The sequence below is a fragment of the Emydura macquarii genome, unplaced genomic scaffold (assembly GCF_026122565.2).
Source record: "Emydura macquarii macquarii isolate MOO-44397 ecotype Brisbane River unplaced genomic scaffold, CSIRO-AGI_Emac_v2 contig_1348, whole genome shotgun sequence".
NCBI classification, from domain to species: domain Eukaryota; kingdom Metazoa; phylum Chordata; order Testudines; family Chelidae; genus Emydura; species Emydura macquarii.
Genome location: NW_027131485.1, coordinates 9,706,716 through 9,721,480, shown reverse-complemented (window position 1 = coordinate 9,721,480; position 14,765 = coordinate 9,706,716). Strand labels below are relative to the sequence as shown.

Here is a 14,765-nt window from a genome sequence, read left to right as displayed (position 1 = left end):
TGAATTTCAGGAGAAACCCAGATTCTTACATGTAAGGTATGTGCTCATTGAAACAAGAAATTTCCCCTTATGGGAGAGTGAAAAACAGAACTGAAAAGCAAAAAAGAAAGAGGATTCAGAATGATTTTCTTTCCCGTTGAGAAACACAGATGAGTATATTCAGTACATAACTGGATGTCTTTCAGTACTCTTTATCTAAAGATAGGCTGAATTGGATTAATCTAGAAAAAAGGTTTTTAAAATATAAATATATTATAGGATACCTAGTGTACCTGTTTTTGAATCCTTCTAATTTTGATTTTAGAATTCCTAAAAATATAGAATATCAGCCATCTAGTCTAATATTATTTGAAAATATTTCTTTAATACTGAAAAGGTGAACAGTGCTTTAGATAAATTTCATTCCTTGCCCCAAGAATGAATACAAGACAAAAGACAAAAGTTCAGATAACAGAAGGCATTATGTTATTAATTATTATTTCTGATTGCCGAAGGGGCCTGTTGTGCTAGGTGCTGCACAAGTACAGAACAAAGACACAGTCCCTGCCCTAAAGATGTTACAGTGTAAGTAAGGGTACATCTACACTTACAGTGGCATGTAAAGTACAGACACTGCATGCCCAGCTAACAAGAGTATAAATAGCATGGCTTAGGCAAGTAGAATAGAGACAAGGTCTTACCCACCTGAACCCCTAGGGTGTATACCCTACATGATTGTCTACATGCCTCCCATATCTACACTGGTATTTTTAGCAATCTAGTGTCCTGCTTCCTCCCGGCTCTTGGAACCTTAGTTTCCCCATCACAGTGAAAGACTCTGGATGGGTGGAGGTAGTGGGGAAAGGCTCCTGCAGCAGGGAGCTGCCTCCCCTCTGCCAGAGCTTTTCCCCACTGCTTCTCCCCCATCCCCACCACAGCCTTTCCTTGCTGCAATGACAGGCTCCGACAGCTCCCCGCTACAAGAGCCTTTCCCCACTGCCAGAGCCTTTCACTGCCGCGTGTAACTACATGTGTAGTGCCTGTACTCCACGTTCCACCATAAGTGTGTAGACATAACCTAAGGCATGGGGATTATTGGAGAAGAGAAGAGATATCATTGTACAATTGATGTGTATGGCTGGTTCTCTCTAGAGCAGTGATACTCAGACTAAGGCACGTGAGCTACAAGTGGCTCTTTAATGTGTCTTCTGCGGCTCTTTGCAGCACATGATATTAAAACACTGGGTGATTTCATTATTAACCAATCTAAGTTATTAACCAATCAGGGTGCTTTTACGATGTTATTAATCAGTTGCAGTAGAAAAGAATAATATATATATACATATATATATATATATATATGTGTGTGTGTGTGTGTGTACTAAATATTTCCCCTTTCATACTATTTAAATATGAATATATAGTACTATAGTAAATGAAATAATGAATTCACACTACAGTGGCTCTTTTGGGTAATGTTGACTGCTAATTTGGCTCCTCAACCACTGAAGTCTGAATATCTCTGCTCTAGAGAAAGAAATCTCACCAAACGCTCTTAATAACAATGAAGTAATTTGATCCATTCCTCCATTGCACTCTTTACCTCACTCTTCAGGTTGCTGTGGCTTTGCTATTTGAAACCCTACTCCAAACCCCTTTGGCTGTCCATCACATGTTGCAGCTGATCCTCTACTCTGGTTTGGATGTCTGTGGGCTCCGCCTGCTCTATCCACAGCACAGCACGCTTCTCTCTAGCACAGGTAAGGCCTCATCTACGCACAAAAGTTGCACCACTTTAATGATCTACCTACACCTGCTCAAAAGGAAGAGGACTTCAAGAGGGATATGAGCAAGACTACAATCAAACCTTTCTCTTCTCCTTTGGGAATCAGATTCTACCCTGTCCCCTTCCATCTGTCCCCGGTGTTAAATTCTGGCAAGTTTTTGCCATTTCCTCTATTTCTACTTCCTGATACTCTTCATGTCACCACACTGCCATTCCCTCTGGCCTTTATTTCTCTGTAGATGGCTTCCCAAATTGTTATGCTCTTTTTGGGCATATGAGCTAGTGGCTTGAGCAATGGACTGGGAGTCTGGACTAGAAATGAACAAACCCTACATGGTAAAGGTCCTTGGAGTTACACACTGAGTTACTCCCTGCTGGTTCTTCTGGAGGTTTAATTCTAAAGAACTCAACCCTCTCCCCCCAACTTTTATCTTGGAGGCTCAGGAAGCTGCAAAATCTGGGTTTGCTAACCTGGCCTTTCCCCAACTGCTCTGTATGGTGACACAGCATCCAGAATGTCCTGGTTTGCCAGGTGGCTGCTGCCATATCTTTTAACTTCAGGGGCACTGAAGAGAAAATGAGGCACCAAAGGTAAAGCCAAAAATGGATGCCAGCAGTTAAACACTTAGGCCCAGGTCCTTAAAGATATTCAGGGGCCTAATTCTAATTGAATTCAGTGGGAATTAGGTGCCTAAATACTTCTGAGGATCTGGGCCCTAAATCCATAGCTTTAGGCACCCATGTTTATAAATATCAGCCTTAGCTGCTCAGTGCCTCAGTTTCCCCATTTGTAAATCAGGCATAATAAAACTCACCTCCTAGAGACTGTGCAAGGCTCAATTAAATCTGGCCCTCAGGGTCTGACAGGAACCTGCTGCTGCAGCACCCTGGCTCCCCAAACTGCATTGAGCCAGCCCTGTGTCCTTCTGCTGCTTTGAGGTCATTTCTTACTTCTCTCCTCCCTCCCTGAGCTGTGGGAGAACCTGGGCTTTTGTGTGGTATCTGCCTGCACAGGGGAAGAGAGAGCAAAGCTAGGAACACAGCTTTGATTTTTTAGTGTAACCAGCAATGCTAAAGCAAGAGCCTCCTTAGTCGGGTGGAAACCCGATGAGAAACAGCTGTTAGCCTGGCAAAGGTGGAAATTAGAGAAAGCTCTGGTAAACTGTCAGTCATCTAGGGTGAGTAATGAACTGAGAAGAGACCCTGAGTGGAATAAATGAGCCTGGAAAAGGGTGATTCCATGCGTTAGTCACACGAGTTTATCTTTCACAGACAAGCTGCCTTCTTCTTACACTCCAGAGGCTGGCAAGGCACCACCTGTGCTGGCATTAGGCTTGAGAGGGCCAAAAGCACGGAGTGCCTTGCAAGATATCATTGGGCCCTCGGATCCACGGCTGGCCAGCATGACAGACTGTGGCTCCATCAATGCCATCTACTGCAGGAGCCGAGCCGAGCCCCTCACCTACCTGCCCCACACAGACAGCCGCGTGCATAGGCAGCTGTGCCTCTTGTTCGGAGGGAGAGTGTGCTGTGATGGAGTGCTTCATGTTGGTGTCCAGAATCCTGCCTGCAAATATAACAAATCAAGGTGACAATCCTGTACTATGCATTTCTGAGATCCCGTGATTCTGGCAGGAGAGGTGCAGGACTTAGATCACTGAAGGGCTGACAGTCTTCTCACCTCAGTCCTCAGCAGAGGGGCCCAGCTAGAGGCAGTGCAGGATGGGAGCATAGGCTATTTCTTCACTTTACAATGTGTTACTGTTAGTGTTTGCAAAATTGATCTGTTCCTTCTGTTGCCATGCTGCGTCCTCTGCAACTGACAAGAATGTCTGAAAACAGAGTGGCTGAGAAGGCTGTTAGCCTTGGTGATCAGTGTGAGGAGAAGTATGACAGTGGGGCTGGGACTTATTTGAGATGATGGAAACATTGTGAGATGGAAGCTCTACACTGGAGAATAGGTGCACTCCGAAAGGGATTCAACCTATCTTTTCTGATGGTGTAAACACTGTGCCACAGGGCACTGAGAACACACAGGTTCGGTAGAGACCTTCCGACTCCAAGATCCTTGGTCAGTTCAGATAGGTACTTGCATGAACAGCACCTGTTCTTTAAACACCCTCTCCTCACAGTCTGTGTATAGCACTGATGTTAGCCTGCAAGGCAATCTGCCCTTGCCTTGCCTTGCCTAGCAGAGTAGAGTTGCTGAAAGGGAAGGCAATTTGGCAGGGTAGCTTGGAAGAGAAAAAGTGCCCTAAAAGGGAAAAGGATAATGGCTCCTGCTCAGCTCCCTGAGGAACTTGCTCTCCAGCGCGCTTCAAAATAAAATCTGCTGCTGCAGGGAGAAGGAGAGAATGTTGAGTTTGCATCCATTGGACCCTCCCTGAGCTATCTGTATGCAGTTGATCTCTGCAGCTTTCTTCTTGAAGGGGAAGAATACGGTTCCCCAGCCTGAAATATCCACTTCCCTCCCTGTCTTAGAGATTCCCTGACACAGTCTTAGACACAAACAGCATGAGGCAGGGAAGCAATTTCAGTCCTGTATGTTTAAATGGCAGGACATGCTAGGGACCTCAGGACATTATGAGGATGAGTCAGTTCCATAGAACAGTGTCACTAAGAATAGTCCTGGGGTGGGGAGCAGAGCACTTCCCCTATCTCCATGATGGCCTCTTGAAGCTACACCGCTCTGATTGTCCTTTGGGGAGTGGGGCCCAGAGCAGGCAGCCACTAGCAGGGCGAGCAGCTAGGATTTGAAATTCACCCATTCTTCAGACTCTCCTGGGTTTCTCCATGCAAGAGGTGATTTGTTAATGTTACCCTACTGAACTACAGTGTGCTGAGATTCACCTAATTCCAGACAGCCAGCATGAGGCCTCTGCACATCGCAACCTGTGAAAGTACAGCTAGCGCTACGGCCCCAGGATGGGGATTAGTTCCCTTGCTCATTGAGGGTTGTTTCCTCCCATCATGTTTGACAGAGTTTAGCTCTGCAGGATCTTTAACACCAAATCGAATTAGCAGTGCTTGACTTAAAACAAAACTTAAAAAAAAGACTTTAAAAAATTCCCTTTGACAAAGTTTCTTTTCTTCCTAAGCATCCTTTGCCCCCTTACCAATAGGAAATCCTGTTACTTTAGTGTAACATAGTGAAACTAAAGAAGGGGGCTGGACAGTACTAAGAGTTTGGTCCAGTAAGAGGGCTTAGCTGGCAAGAGTATAAACTACATCTTCAAGCTCAGCTGATCAGGAAAACTAACAGCTCTTACTGTCATCCTCATGTGTATTCGGGACCTCTCGAGCAAAGGGTGGTAGTCAGGCAGGCTTGCATTAGCAGTCTGTGCTGTGCAGGCCTGGCCATGTGATTCAGATTGCAGTTTGCATTTTCATCAGTCCCTTGGCCTTTGAAACCATAACTTGTGTTCACACTGTCATAATTGGTCCTTTCTGGAGTGAAGAAATATTGGATATTTCACTGCACAGCCTGGCTTATAATAGCGTTGAAACCGCTTCTCCCCAGTTCCAGTCCGATTAAATATTCACCAGTGAGTAGCAGATTTGAAATATCACCAGAGGGGAAGAACATTTGAGATGTGGCCTGACATTTCTCAGTTCCTAAATTTTCTTGCCAAGCTGACCGCATTGCATTAGCCACTTTTAATTGAATAGAGAGAGCTGGAGAAAAACATCCAGTGTACAGTGTAGAAAAACAGTGTACAGTGTACAGTGTAGAAAAACATCCAGTCTGTGTACAAACCTAAGACGTCTTGAGGTGGCCCAAGCACTGATGTCACAGACAGTAGATTGAAGTGGCACTTCCAGTAAAGCAATTTTACAAAAGTAGCCTCCATCATCTTGGGGTTAGTGGGTAAAGCTTGTAAGAGCCAATGCCTGAGTCTAATCTTACCAGCTTTCAATATTTCTGTTGTTTTTCCTTAGACCTCAGAGTCCTTCATCTAACAGAGCAAATGCTGACCAAGAGAGGGGTGATCTCCAGGACATGGTACTCTCCAGACCCCCAGCAACACTCGTCTCAACCAGCAAAGGTCATTTCTAAGGAGCAAACCTTGAGGTTTTACACGTGTTCCAGGCTCTTTCACTATAGCAGAGGGTGTTATTGATTATCTTACTCCTGCCCCACATGTTCATGGGGTCCTGCCCCCATTGCATTCCTCAATGCTGCGTCCTGGTCAGAGAGACAAGAGTCAGGAATTAGTTTGTGAAACATGTTGTGCTTCTTTCCCAGTGAAGCAACAGTAGAATGTCATGACCCTCCCTGTCTGCTCCATGTGAGTAGCTACTACAGGCCTGCTGTATGGATATTAATCTCAAAGGCCTAAAGAGTTAAAGTGTTTATAAACTCTTTTACTGTCCAACATTAAGCAGTGATAGGAAGGTTCAGGGTTATTTTAAACAGGCCTTGGTTTTACTTGGTTACTTGGCAAACACCCAAAAGTGTTCGTTCACATTAAAAATGTATTGATTAAACACAAGAAAGAAAAAGATATCAAAACAGGCATTTAGATTGGAACTGTGGCTGAGTGATTGTGCAAAACAAACTTAGTCAAAACCTTTACATCCTTTCTCCTTTTGCAGGCAAAATATCAGTCTCTTATTTTCAGAACAGTCTTTCTTTGATGAAAAGAAGAGGGTTAATTTTTACTCTCAGTCCTGAGGTGTTTACTTTTCCTGTTCTTAACAAACACAGACACAAACTGGAGGAGAGACAGGATAGAAAAGATGGGTGAAATATGGCTTTTGTTGGTGTTTTTGGAACACTAGATGGCTGATCAGTTATGAGTGGATGCTTTTGGCCAGCATGTCAACCACAACACCTGCTGCTTGGATCCTGGTTTACTATCTAATCAGGAACGTCATGTAATTGGATCTTTTCTTCTTAGACAAGACAGGCTTGGATGAATAGAGCATAGTTGACTTCAGGATTTGATGAAAAGCCAAGAGAGTGAGAGATAGGATAGAAGGAAAGAAAGTGGGGGAGAGGAGGTGGGGCAGAAAATAACGCAAGGGAAAGGAAAACAATGCAGGATCTTATGTGCCTGAAGACAAAGTTCCTTGAACAAGATTAAGGCCAGCCAGCCTCTCTCTCAGGAAGAAAGTCTTTTAGATTAGCTGAGATGAATTGCAGTGCCGGCCTTTTGGGGGATGAGCTGGGCTGCAAAGTGGCATGGAATGTGAGAGGGAGAGCTGAACTGAACATGTCTTTTTCAAAAGTCTCTTTTTAAGAAACCCAGAAAGGGGAAATGTAGGCGTCATGGTTCGTCCCCCTCATTATTTTATCCGTCAATTAGGCTGACTATCCATTACACCAAGTTTGGTCTATTAACTTCTGGTTCCACCTCTTTTGTTTTTATCAAGCATAATTTCAACAGTCCTTGGAGTATATCAACATGGACTTTTTGGTTTAGGCTAATCCCCCTTCTTTGTCTGGTTCTCTTGAACTTGTTACAACATTCATTGTTGTAAACAACTTGATCTGTTTTTCACGGTTATTGTAACATCTATGAACTTTCACATACCTCTTACATTTGAGCTCACTGTAAGCAGTACATGTTGTAGGCCCGATAGTCACAACTGGCCTCCTAGACCATGCCTGAGGGAATCTAAAACAGGCAATCCTTTATTCTTGGGGCCTACTCAATGATGGAACAATTCTATGTGGGAGTTAATAGTGTCTTTGAACTGCATGTCTACCTAGCTGCAGACCATCTATCTGTTCTCTTCAGAGCCTGGGGTATAATCACATAGGGAGTGGGGTTAAATGATTCAGACAACCTCACATACATGTTCCTGGCCTTTTGAGGGCCAGAAACTAGGTGGCCAACCAGTCAGTTGGAAAGATACACAGGGAGCAGCTAATATTAACTGGCTCCTCTGCTAGCCGAGATTCCCTTGTCCTCCTTGCAGGTTTAGGCTCCGAGTTTCTGCATCCCTGCTAAACAGCTGATGGAGAATGTGCTCCAGCAGCCCTATACGGGAGTGACAGCCAGCTAGGAAGTGGGAACGGAGAGAGCCTATCTACATGGGAAATCTGTGCTCAGCAGGAGAGTGTGTGAGGCCCCATGGCCTCCTCCAGGGGATCAAGGACAGCAAATCCTTCTGTCCTCTCCAAAGGAGGAGTGGTTTTGAGATTTTGCCAGTGGAGAACTGCTGATGCACCTCTGCTCTCCAGGACTAAAGGTAGCTCTGCAGGGGAGACTGAGGGTATGGGAGCCCTCCAACTAGCAGGGAGAAGACAGTAAGGGTAGGGGAGGATGCTCTGGCATAGAAAAGAGGAAGAGGAAATTAAATTGCCAAAGAAAAGAGGATTCAAGGAGAGAATGGAAACAGGAGCTAGAAAGATGAGAGAGGAAGGGAAAGTGAGGGAGAGGATGAGAGGAAGGAAGGTAAAAGTCAAGAAAAGATGAGACCTTCCTTTTAAATGTATTCTATGTAAGTATGTACGTTAACGCTGGCATCTGAGCAAATTCCTCTGGCAGAACCCCTCAGCTCTGTACATTCGGGAGTGAGGATGATGGCAGGTGGTAGTTGCTGATGGAATGAGCCTTCCTGTTTCCCTATCTTTTTATGGCCCCGGATGATTCACGTGTGCTGTGGGCTGCTGAGCTGCCCCCCGCTGTGGTTCCATCTGTGGTTGTTGGGCGCAGGAAATCACGCCTGACCTTTGCTCTTCAAACGGATGGGTGCATCATGCCTCTTGGAAGAGAAGCTGAAGATCTTCTCTGGGAGGGGCCGGCATGCACGAATACTGAGGAGAGGAACCACTGTGCATCCTCACTGAGCTCTCTGGAAGCCTCCCTTGGAATAAGCTAGTCGCATCCTGTCAAAGGGTGGTCCTCTCCAGCACACCCCCTTGTAGCCCAGCCAGTAGACTCCACACCTCCCCTTAGCTCCTTTCAATCCACGACCAGACTTATTACATTTCTACAGAGGGTGACATACTTTGTTAGTTGCCCCAGGTCACCCTGCTCTGGGTCCTAGAAGAGTCCTGGTCAGCTCTTTGTCCTGGTTCAGGAGACTACCCAGCCCCCTTACTGGAGTGTGGGTTGTGCTTCAAACAGTCACTCTCCCACTCATAGCAGAAGCCCAAGCCCTCCTTCTTGAGGCTGGGTTATAATTTAGCCACCAGCTTCTCCCTCAGCTGGCCCCTTTTTCCTCACTTAATCCTCAGGCTAGGGAGATCCAGCAGGCACTCTTCTGCTGGCACCTCCCTGCTTGCTCCGGGCCCTCCACAAGCCTTCTTACTCCCTGCAGCATATGTAGGGATCTGCCCTCTGTGTGGGAGGAGGCAGCATTATGCAGGTCCTCTTCTCCCAGGTCATCCCCAGTTAGTTGGGGGGAAAGAGGGGCCATGCCCCACCCTCTCTGCAACGCTCCTGGCCTCAGGCCCTTAAGATACAGTGATCAGATTTCCTCCCAAGCACCATTCATTCCCAGGATTGCTTCTTCTCTCTCCATATCCCTGTAGGTCCTTATATCGCACCTTTCAAACCCTTAAAGGCCACTCCACATGGTGGGGTGGACTGACCACTAGGTGCTACTGCCTCTAAGGGGCAGACTGTCCTGTTTCACACCCATATAGAGTGGACAGTGCAACTGCATTACAGCGCCCATCAGTTGCAGCTGCCAGTCACATTAACTGAGACAGACAAGGCGGGTGATGTAATATCTTTTATTGGACCAACTTCTGTTGGTGAGAGAGAAAAGCTTTCGAGCTACACAGAGCTCTTCTTCAGGTCCAATCTATATTGAACTGTAGCAGATATGCTTGTTAATTTCAGTCTTATATTCATTCCAAAATAGGGTTTCTTTTTAAAAAAAGGTACTGTTTTAACTAGACATGGGCCAGAAGCTTATTTGTACTGCCCATGTTCCTGAGCCAAACTTTCCAGAATAAATGGTTTTTCAAGAAGATCATTGATGATGATGTGAATCTTGCCCTTCTGGCTTGGCCTGTAGTGGCAGCTATATGTAGGTGTAATGGGACAAAAAAGGGCTAATGTTGACCACAGAATGTGATGTCACCATCTGGGTTGGTCTTGAAGTTGGGGCTGGATACTTTCATGAGGCTTCCTGCAAAGATGGAAGTTTCCATGAAAATAACTTGACGCCCATCTCATCTTTACTTTGATCCAGGGGATGTCATTTTGGTAGCATCACCTGCTGTGCCTCCTCATGCATATGGGGATGTGATTTCAACCTGTGCTCAGAGAGGGTTTACTCTGCAGGGAATCAAGCAGCTGCGACTTTCTCCCAAGCGAGCCATCATGCTCAGCATGACAACAAGTCAGGTATGGGACAGAGGGACACTAGGATGATGTTTACCCAGATCCTGAATGTGTAAATCAGGCATACACATTAGTGCTCCTGCTAAAACCTACCATGTAGCTGCAATGGATTAGGCTGATTCCAATCTCAATGTTTTTTATTTTGACATGACTGTCTGACATCTTGCAAGCCGGGCTTTCAGGATATTGAAAGCAGCCCAAAGTAGCTGTGGGGCTGGTGTAATATGATCATGCCATGATGATGAGTCGTGATGTTCACATGTTATGTCATGACGCTGCCACATGGTGAGATAAGGTCACAATATCACGAGGCAAATGTCACAGTCAGCTCATTTTCATCCCAGAGGACAATATTTTAAAAGTCACACTCCTGCAGGCCTCAGCTTAACAATGCAAGACTCAGCATGAAGAAGCAATGTTACTTTATGTGCCTGTTGCAACAGCTGGTGCCAACATGATATGATTGCATTGGCAATCCCTGTTTAGAACTGGATCTACTTTTACATCAATAATAGCATCTCCTCTGAAAAGGAGACTAATATTCTATCATGTCCTGACACTATCTGAAACTGATTTTTTCAGATACTGTACTGCCTCAATCACAGAGGTGGCAAGCTTTAAGTGTGACAGTGATGCTGATTTTCTCAGCAGAGTGCTCAAATCAGCCCCAGGTGAATACAGTTCTGTGAGATGGACAAGGCCGGCAGAACAATCCTATTTATGTGCTGTGCCATTGTATTAGTTCACACAAAGCCAAATGGGCCTAGGATTAGATTGCACTTACTAAAGGAAAATCATGTTTTCTATAGCAATGAGCATGCTTCATGCTGGAGCTGTTATGGTAACATGCAGCACCCTTGGGTAAACTTTACTTTGTGGTTTTCTGTTGCTTGTTACCCCCTTGCCAGCCAGCCAGCACCCAAGATTCCCCATCTTCTAACACCATTTTCTTTTGCTATAAGCAGCACCTCCAGTTGCTTTCAGAGCTGAGAGATCCCCCCAATAGCATGTTTTAATGTAGATTGTCAGGGTTCACTTATAACGGTGCTAACTGGCAAGCTTTTTATCTGATGCTATCTGTGATATTATATTGCATGCCACTGAATTAGTGTGCATTTGGCATTGTGATATCTCAGTCCAAGGAAACCGAGATAATCATTAATACAGGGCTTCCAATCAAACCGAGATACACAAGAATGAGCCCAGGTCTGCACTCCTCACTCAGATCAGCACAACATCCAGTGAAGTCAGCAAGACTTTTCTTTGCATAGGGAGACAGCCCTTGGTAAAAATCGCCATGTGTGCATGGGGGGCTTGGGGAAAGATGTGAGGCTGCAGAGTGGTGCACTTCCTGGTTCACCAAGAAAACTGCACAAGTAGCTTGTTTGCCACCTGATTTTCTTCAGATCTAAAGAAGAACAATCTTCTTTCTTTGTGACAGTTTACCAAATAAAAAGCAAAACAATGTCCAAAATGCTTGTGAAGTAAGACTCCTAAATCCTTATGGAGGCACTGAAACACAAATGGCCTGATTTTCAGAGGAGATGGGCACCAGCAGCTCCCCTTGACTTCATGGGATGTGTGGGTGCTCAGTACACCTGAAAATCAGATCACTTTTAAACAGTGGTCTAAATGTGGACTTATGAGTCAAGCTTTAGGTTTCTAGGTTTGAAACGGTCGACCTATGCATTTCAGATGGCTGTATTTTGCCCTAACAAGACTTCAAGTTCCCCTGACAGGAGATCCTCAAGAGAAGAATTTCCTGTTGAGTCACGCTTGCATTGTCTGATTTTACTGCTGAGAAAGGAGAATGCTGGCCATCATGTTCCTGCATTGGTGAAAGGTAATGCAAGTCTTTCCTAGGTCACCCAGTGAAGAGCGTTGGTATTTGGGTGTGCACCGTTAAGACTGTAAAGCCTCATTTAATAGCACCATGTTGCAGTCAAACTCTTTCAGAATATTCAGATCTGACCTTAGCTTTCACTCAGTGGCATAAATCACCAGGCCTGTGTATGAATCAGCCACCACCATTAGGTCTCCATCCTGTGTAGCAGGATAATCAAGCTAAGTAGTTTAGTCTTTAGCCTTTAGATCCTTTTGAACGCCTTATTGCTCAGAAAGCCAAGGTAGCCAAAAGTATCCATCTGTGACTACACCAGAAGAGAGTGCCCCATCCTATCAGCTCAGACCTGGCCCCTGTGATCCACCTGTTTGTGACCTCCAGGCTTGTTTATTTCAACATGTTATATACCTAGGAATTCATATTTTAAGGCCAGGAGAGACTATTAGATCATGTAGTCTGTTTAACACAGAGCAGAAGATTTCACCCAGTTCCCTTCGTATTAAGCCTGATAACTGGTGTTTGATTAAAGCACATCTTCCAGGAAGGCATCCAGTCTTGAGATGAGGACTTCAGAAGTTGGAGAATCCACCACTTTCCTCAGCCATTTGTTCCTCCGGTTAATCACCTCACTGTTAAAAATGTGTACCTTGTTTCTAATTTGAATTTGTCTGGCTTTAACTTCCAGCCATTGGCTCTTATTACGGCCTTCTGCACTAGGTTTGAGAGCCCGTTAATACCTGGTATTTTCTTCCCTTGATCGTGTTCAGCTGTTTGTCCACTCTGACCCCTAAATCCATTTGAGTCATTGCTTTCGTGCTTGGTGCACTGGGCTGTCTGTCTTCATATGAAGCCAGAAAGCCAGATGCCCTAAAATGTTACAACTGGTGCAAATGCAGCAGCCCTTCTGTTTAGCAACATAGTTTGAGCACAGGTGAACATACTGCTCTGGCTTTCTGCACTGGCACACAGAGTCCAATTCAGAGTCTCTATCCTGATATTCAAAGGCTTCCAAGGAATTGGAGAGACACCTTTCCCCCTATGACCATGTCATCCCACATCTATCCATGGAACAATTAAAATTTTGACAAATAGGGAGAATAGGAGCTAGAACTTGCACGCCATCTAGTCCTGGCAGTAAAACTTGTTCCTGCAAGGGAAGAGGCTGAAGAACCTCAGCATATTCAAAACTAAATGCCAAACTCGTCTCTTTGACTTGACTTTCCCTCAGCAAGGTCTTCACACAAGTGCACGTCCCCGCTCTGTCACACATAGGGACACCTGCGAAAACTGGCTTCAGGTGCTTCTCCTCCAGGCTCAGAAGAAAGAGGGAGATTGTTGTTGTTTTTTCTATTTTTAAATAGTTAGGAGGGTATCAATTACTCCACTGACAGAGCTTTCTCAAGGGCCAGTCCCAGACTGTGAAATGAATTCTCCTAGGAACCATCGCAAACAGAGCTGAAAACAGGGGAGTTTGAGTGGGTCTTAGGAGCAGTGGGTGAGTTTTGTGGAGTTGTGTGTTTGGTTTGGTTTGGTTTTGTTTCATTTTTTGTTTGTTTGGGGGTTTTTTTCCCTTCAGTTTGCAGGAGCTGGTACTGGGTGGTGAACTGAGATCAGCTGACCCTAATTAGGGGGCAAGGCTTCCCTAATTAGGGGCCTTATAAAGGCAGCCACTTAATCAGGTAGCAGCACAGGAGCCAGCCAAAAGAGCTGAAAATGAGAGTTTGAGTGTGTGGTGTTCTGGTATTGTTGGGGTGCTCGTTGGGGGTTGTTTTGGTGGGTTTTTTGTTTTTGTGTCTCCCACTGACAGGAACTAGGGGGAAAGGCTATGACAGATACAGAGGCACTAGTGGTAGTCACCCAAGCAGTGGAAGAGACAATGATGGTGACTGGATGTGGAAGCTGTGGGATGTACATGTTCCTGGAGGGAGTACCTCAAAAGAGCTTCGTTTGTATGATGTGCTGCCTCATAGAGCTGATGGAAGAGAAAATTCGAGGGTTGGAGATGCAGGTCGAAACTCTGGTTGAGTTTAGAAGGGGGTTTGAGCAGATGATGGAGCAAAGGAATGAGGAGGTTGAAGGGACAAACCCAGACCTGCAGATGGAAGCAGGACCAATGAACTCTGAGGGGAGAATGCTGGGTGAGGAAAGTGGCCAGTGGAAGCATGTGGCTGTGAGAACCCGGCAGAGGAAAAGACGGGCTAGTGAAAGAAATAGCTCTCAGAAACAGGTTTGCGGAGTTGGAAAATGAAGAAGGGGCACAGCAGGTGGTTACTGAATGTGGGGGGCGGGGCAAGGAAGAAGAGAAGAGCAGCTACTCCTATACAAAGAGTGGATGAGCCAATGGAGATACCACCAAATAAGAGCCCTAGGAGAATACAGGAACAGTTGCAGAGGATAGCAAAGGAGAATAGTAGATGAGTTGACTTGCATCCAGAAAGAACAGGGGATAGGCCGGAGAATTGCACTGTTACCAGGAAAAGGCAGGTCTACGTGGTTGGGGACGGCCTACTGAGAAGAAAAGATGGGCCTGTAACCAGACCTGATCTGGAGAACAGAAGGGTGTGCTGTCTGCCGGGTGCTAAAATACAGGATGTGGATCTGAGGCTGCAGAGGATTGTAACGGGAGCGGGAAAGAATCAACTGATTGTCCTTCATGTGGGTACAAATGATAAAGCTAGATTCTCGCTGAAACTTATCAAAGGAGACGATGCCAGGCTGGGGAAGACTCTTAAGGAAATCAAGGCTCAAGTGATCTTCAGTGGGATTCTGCCTGTCCCTAGAGGAGGACAACAAAGGCGTGAGAAGATTCTGATGATCAACAGATGGCTCAGGCAGTGGTGCTACAAGGATG

The 14,765-nt window shown here is 45.5% G+C and overlaps 1 protein-coding gene across 1 annotated transcript in view; it reads left to right on the top strand.

The window, feature by feature from the left end:
• The window catches only part of DNAAF8 (dynein axonemal assembly factor 8), a 128,837-nt gene that overhangs the window by 61,511 nt on the left and 52,561 nt on the right, over nt 1-14,765 (top strand). The window contains exons 14-18 of the mRNA XM_067551099.1: nt 1,595-1,739; nt 3,038-3,353; nt 5,705-5,811; nt 9,920-10,074; nt 11,767-11,914. Of these exons, the coding sequence (XP_067407200.1) occupies nt 1,595-1,739; nt 3,038-3,353; nt 5,705-5,811; nt 9,920-10,074; nt 11,767-11,914 (871 nt within the window). The remainder of the gene's footprint in view (nt 1-1,594; nt 1,740-3,037; nt 3,354-5,704; nt 5,812-9,919; nt 10,075-11,766; nt 11,915-14,765) is intronic.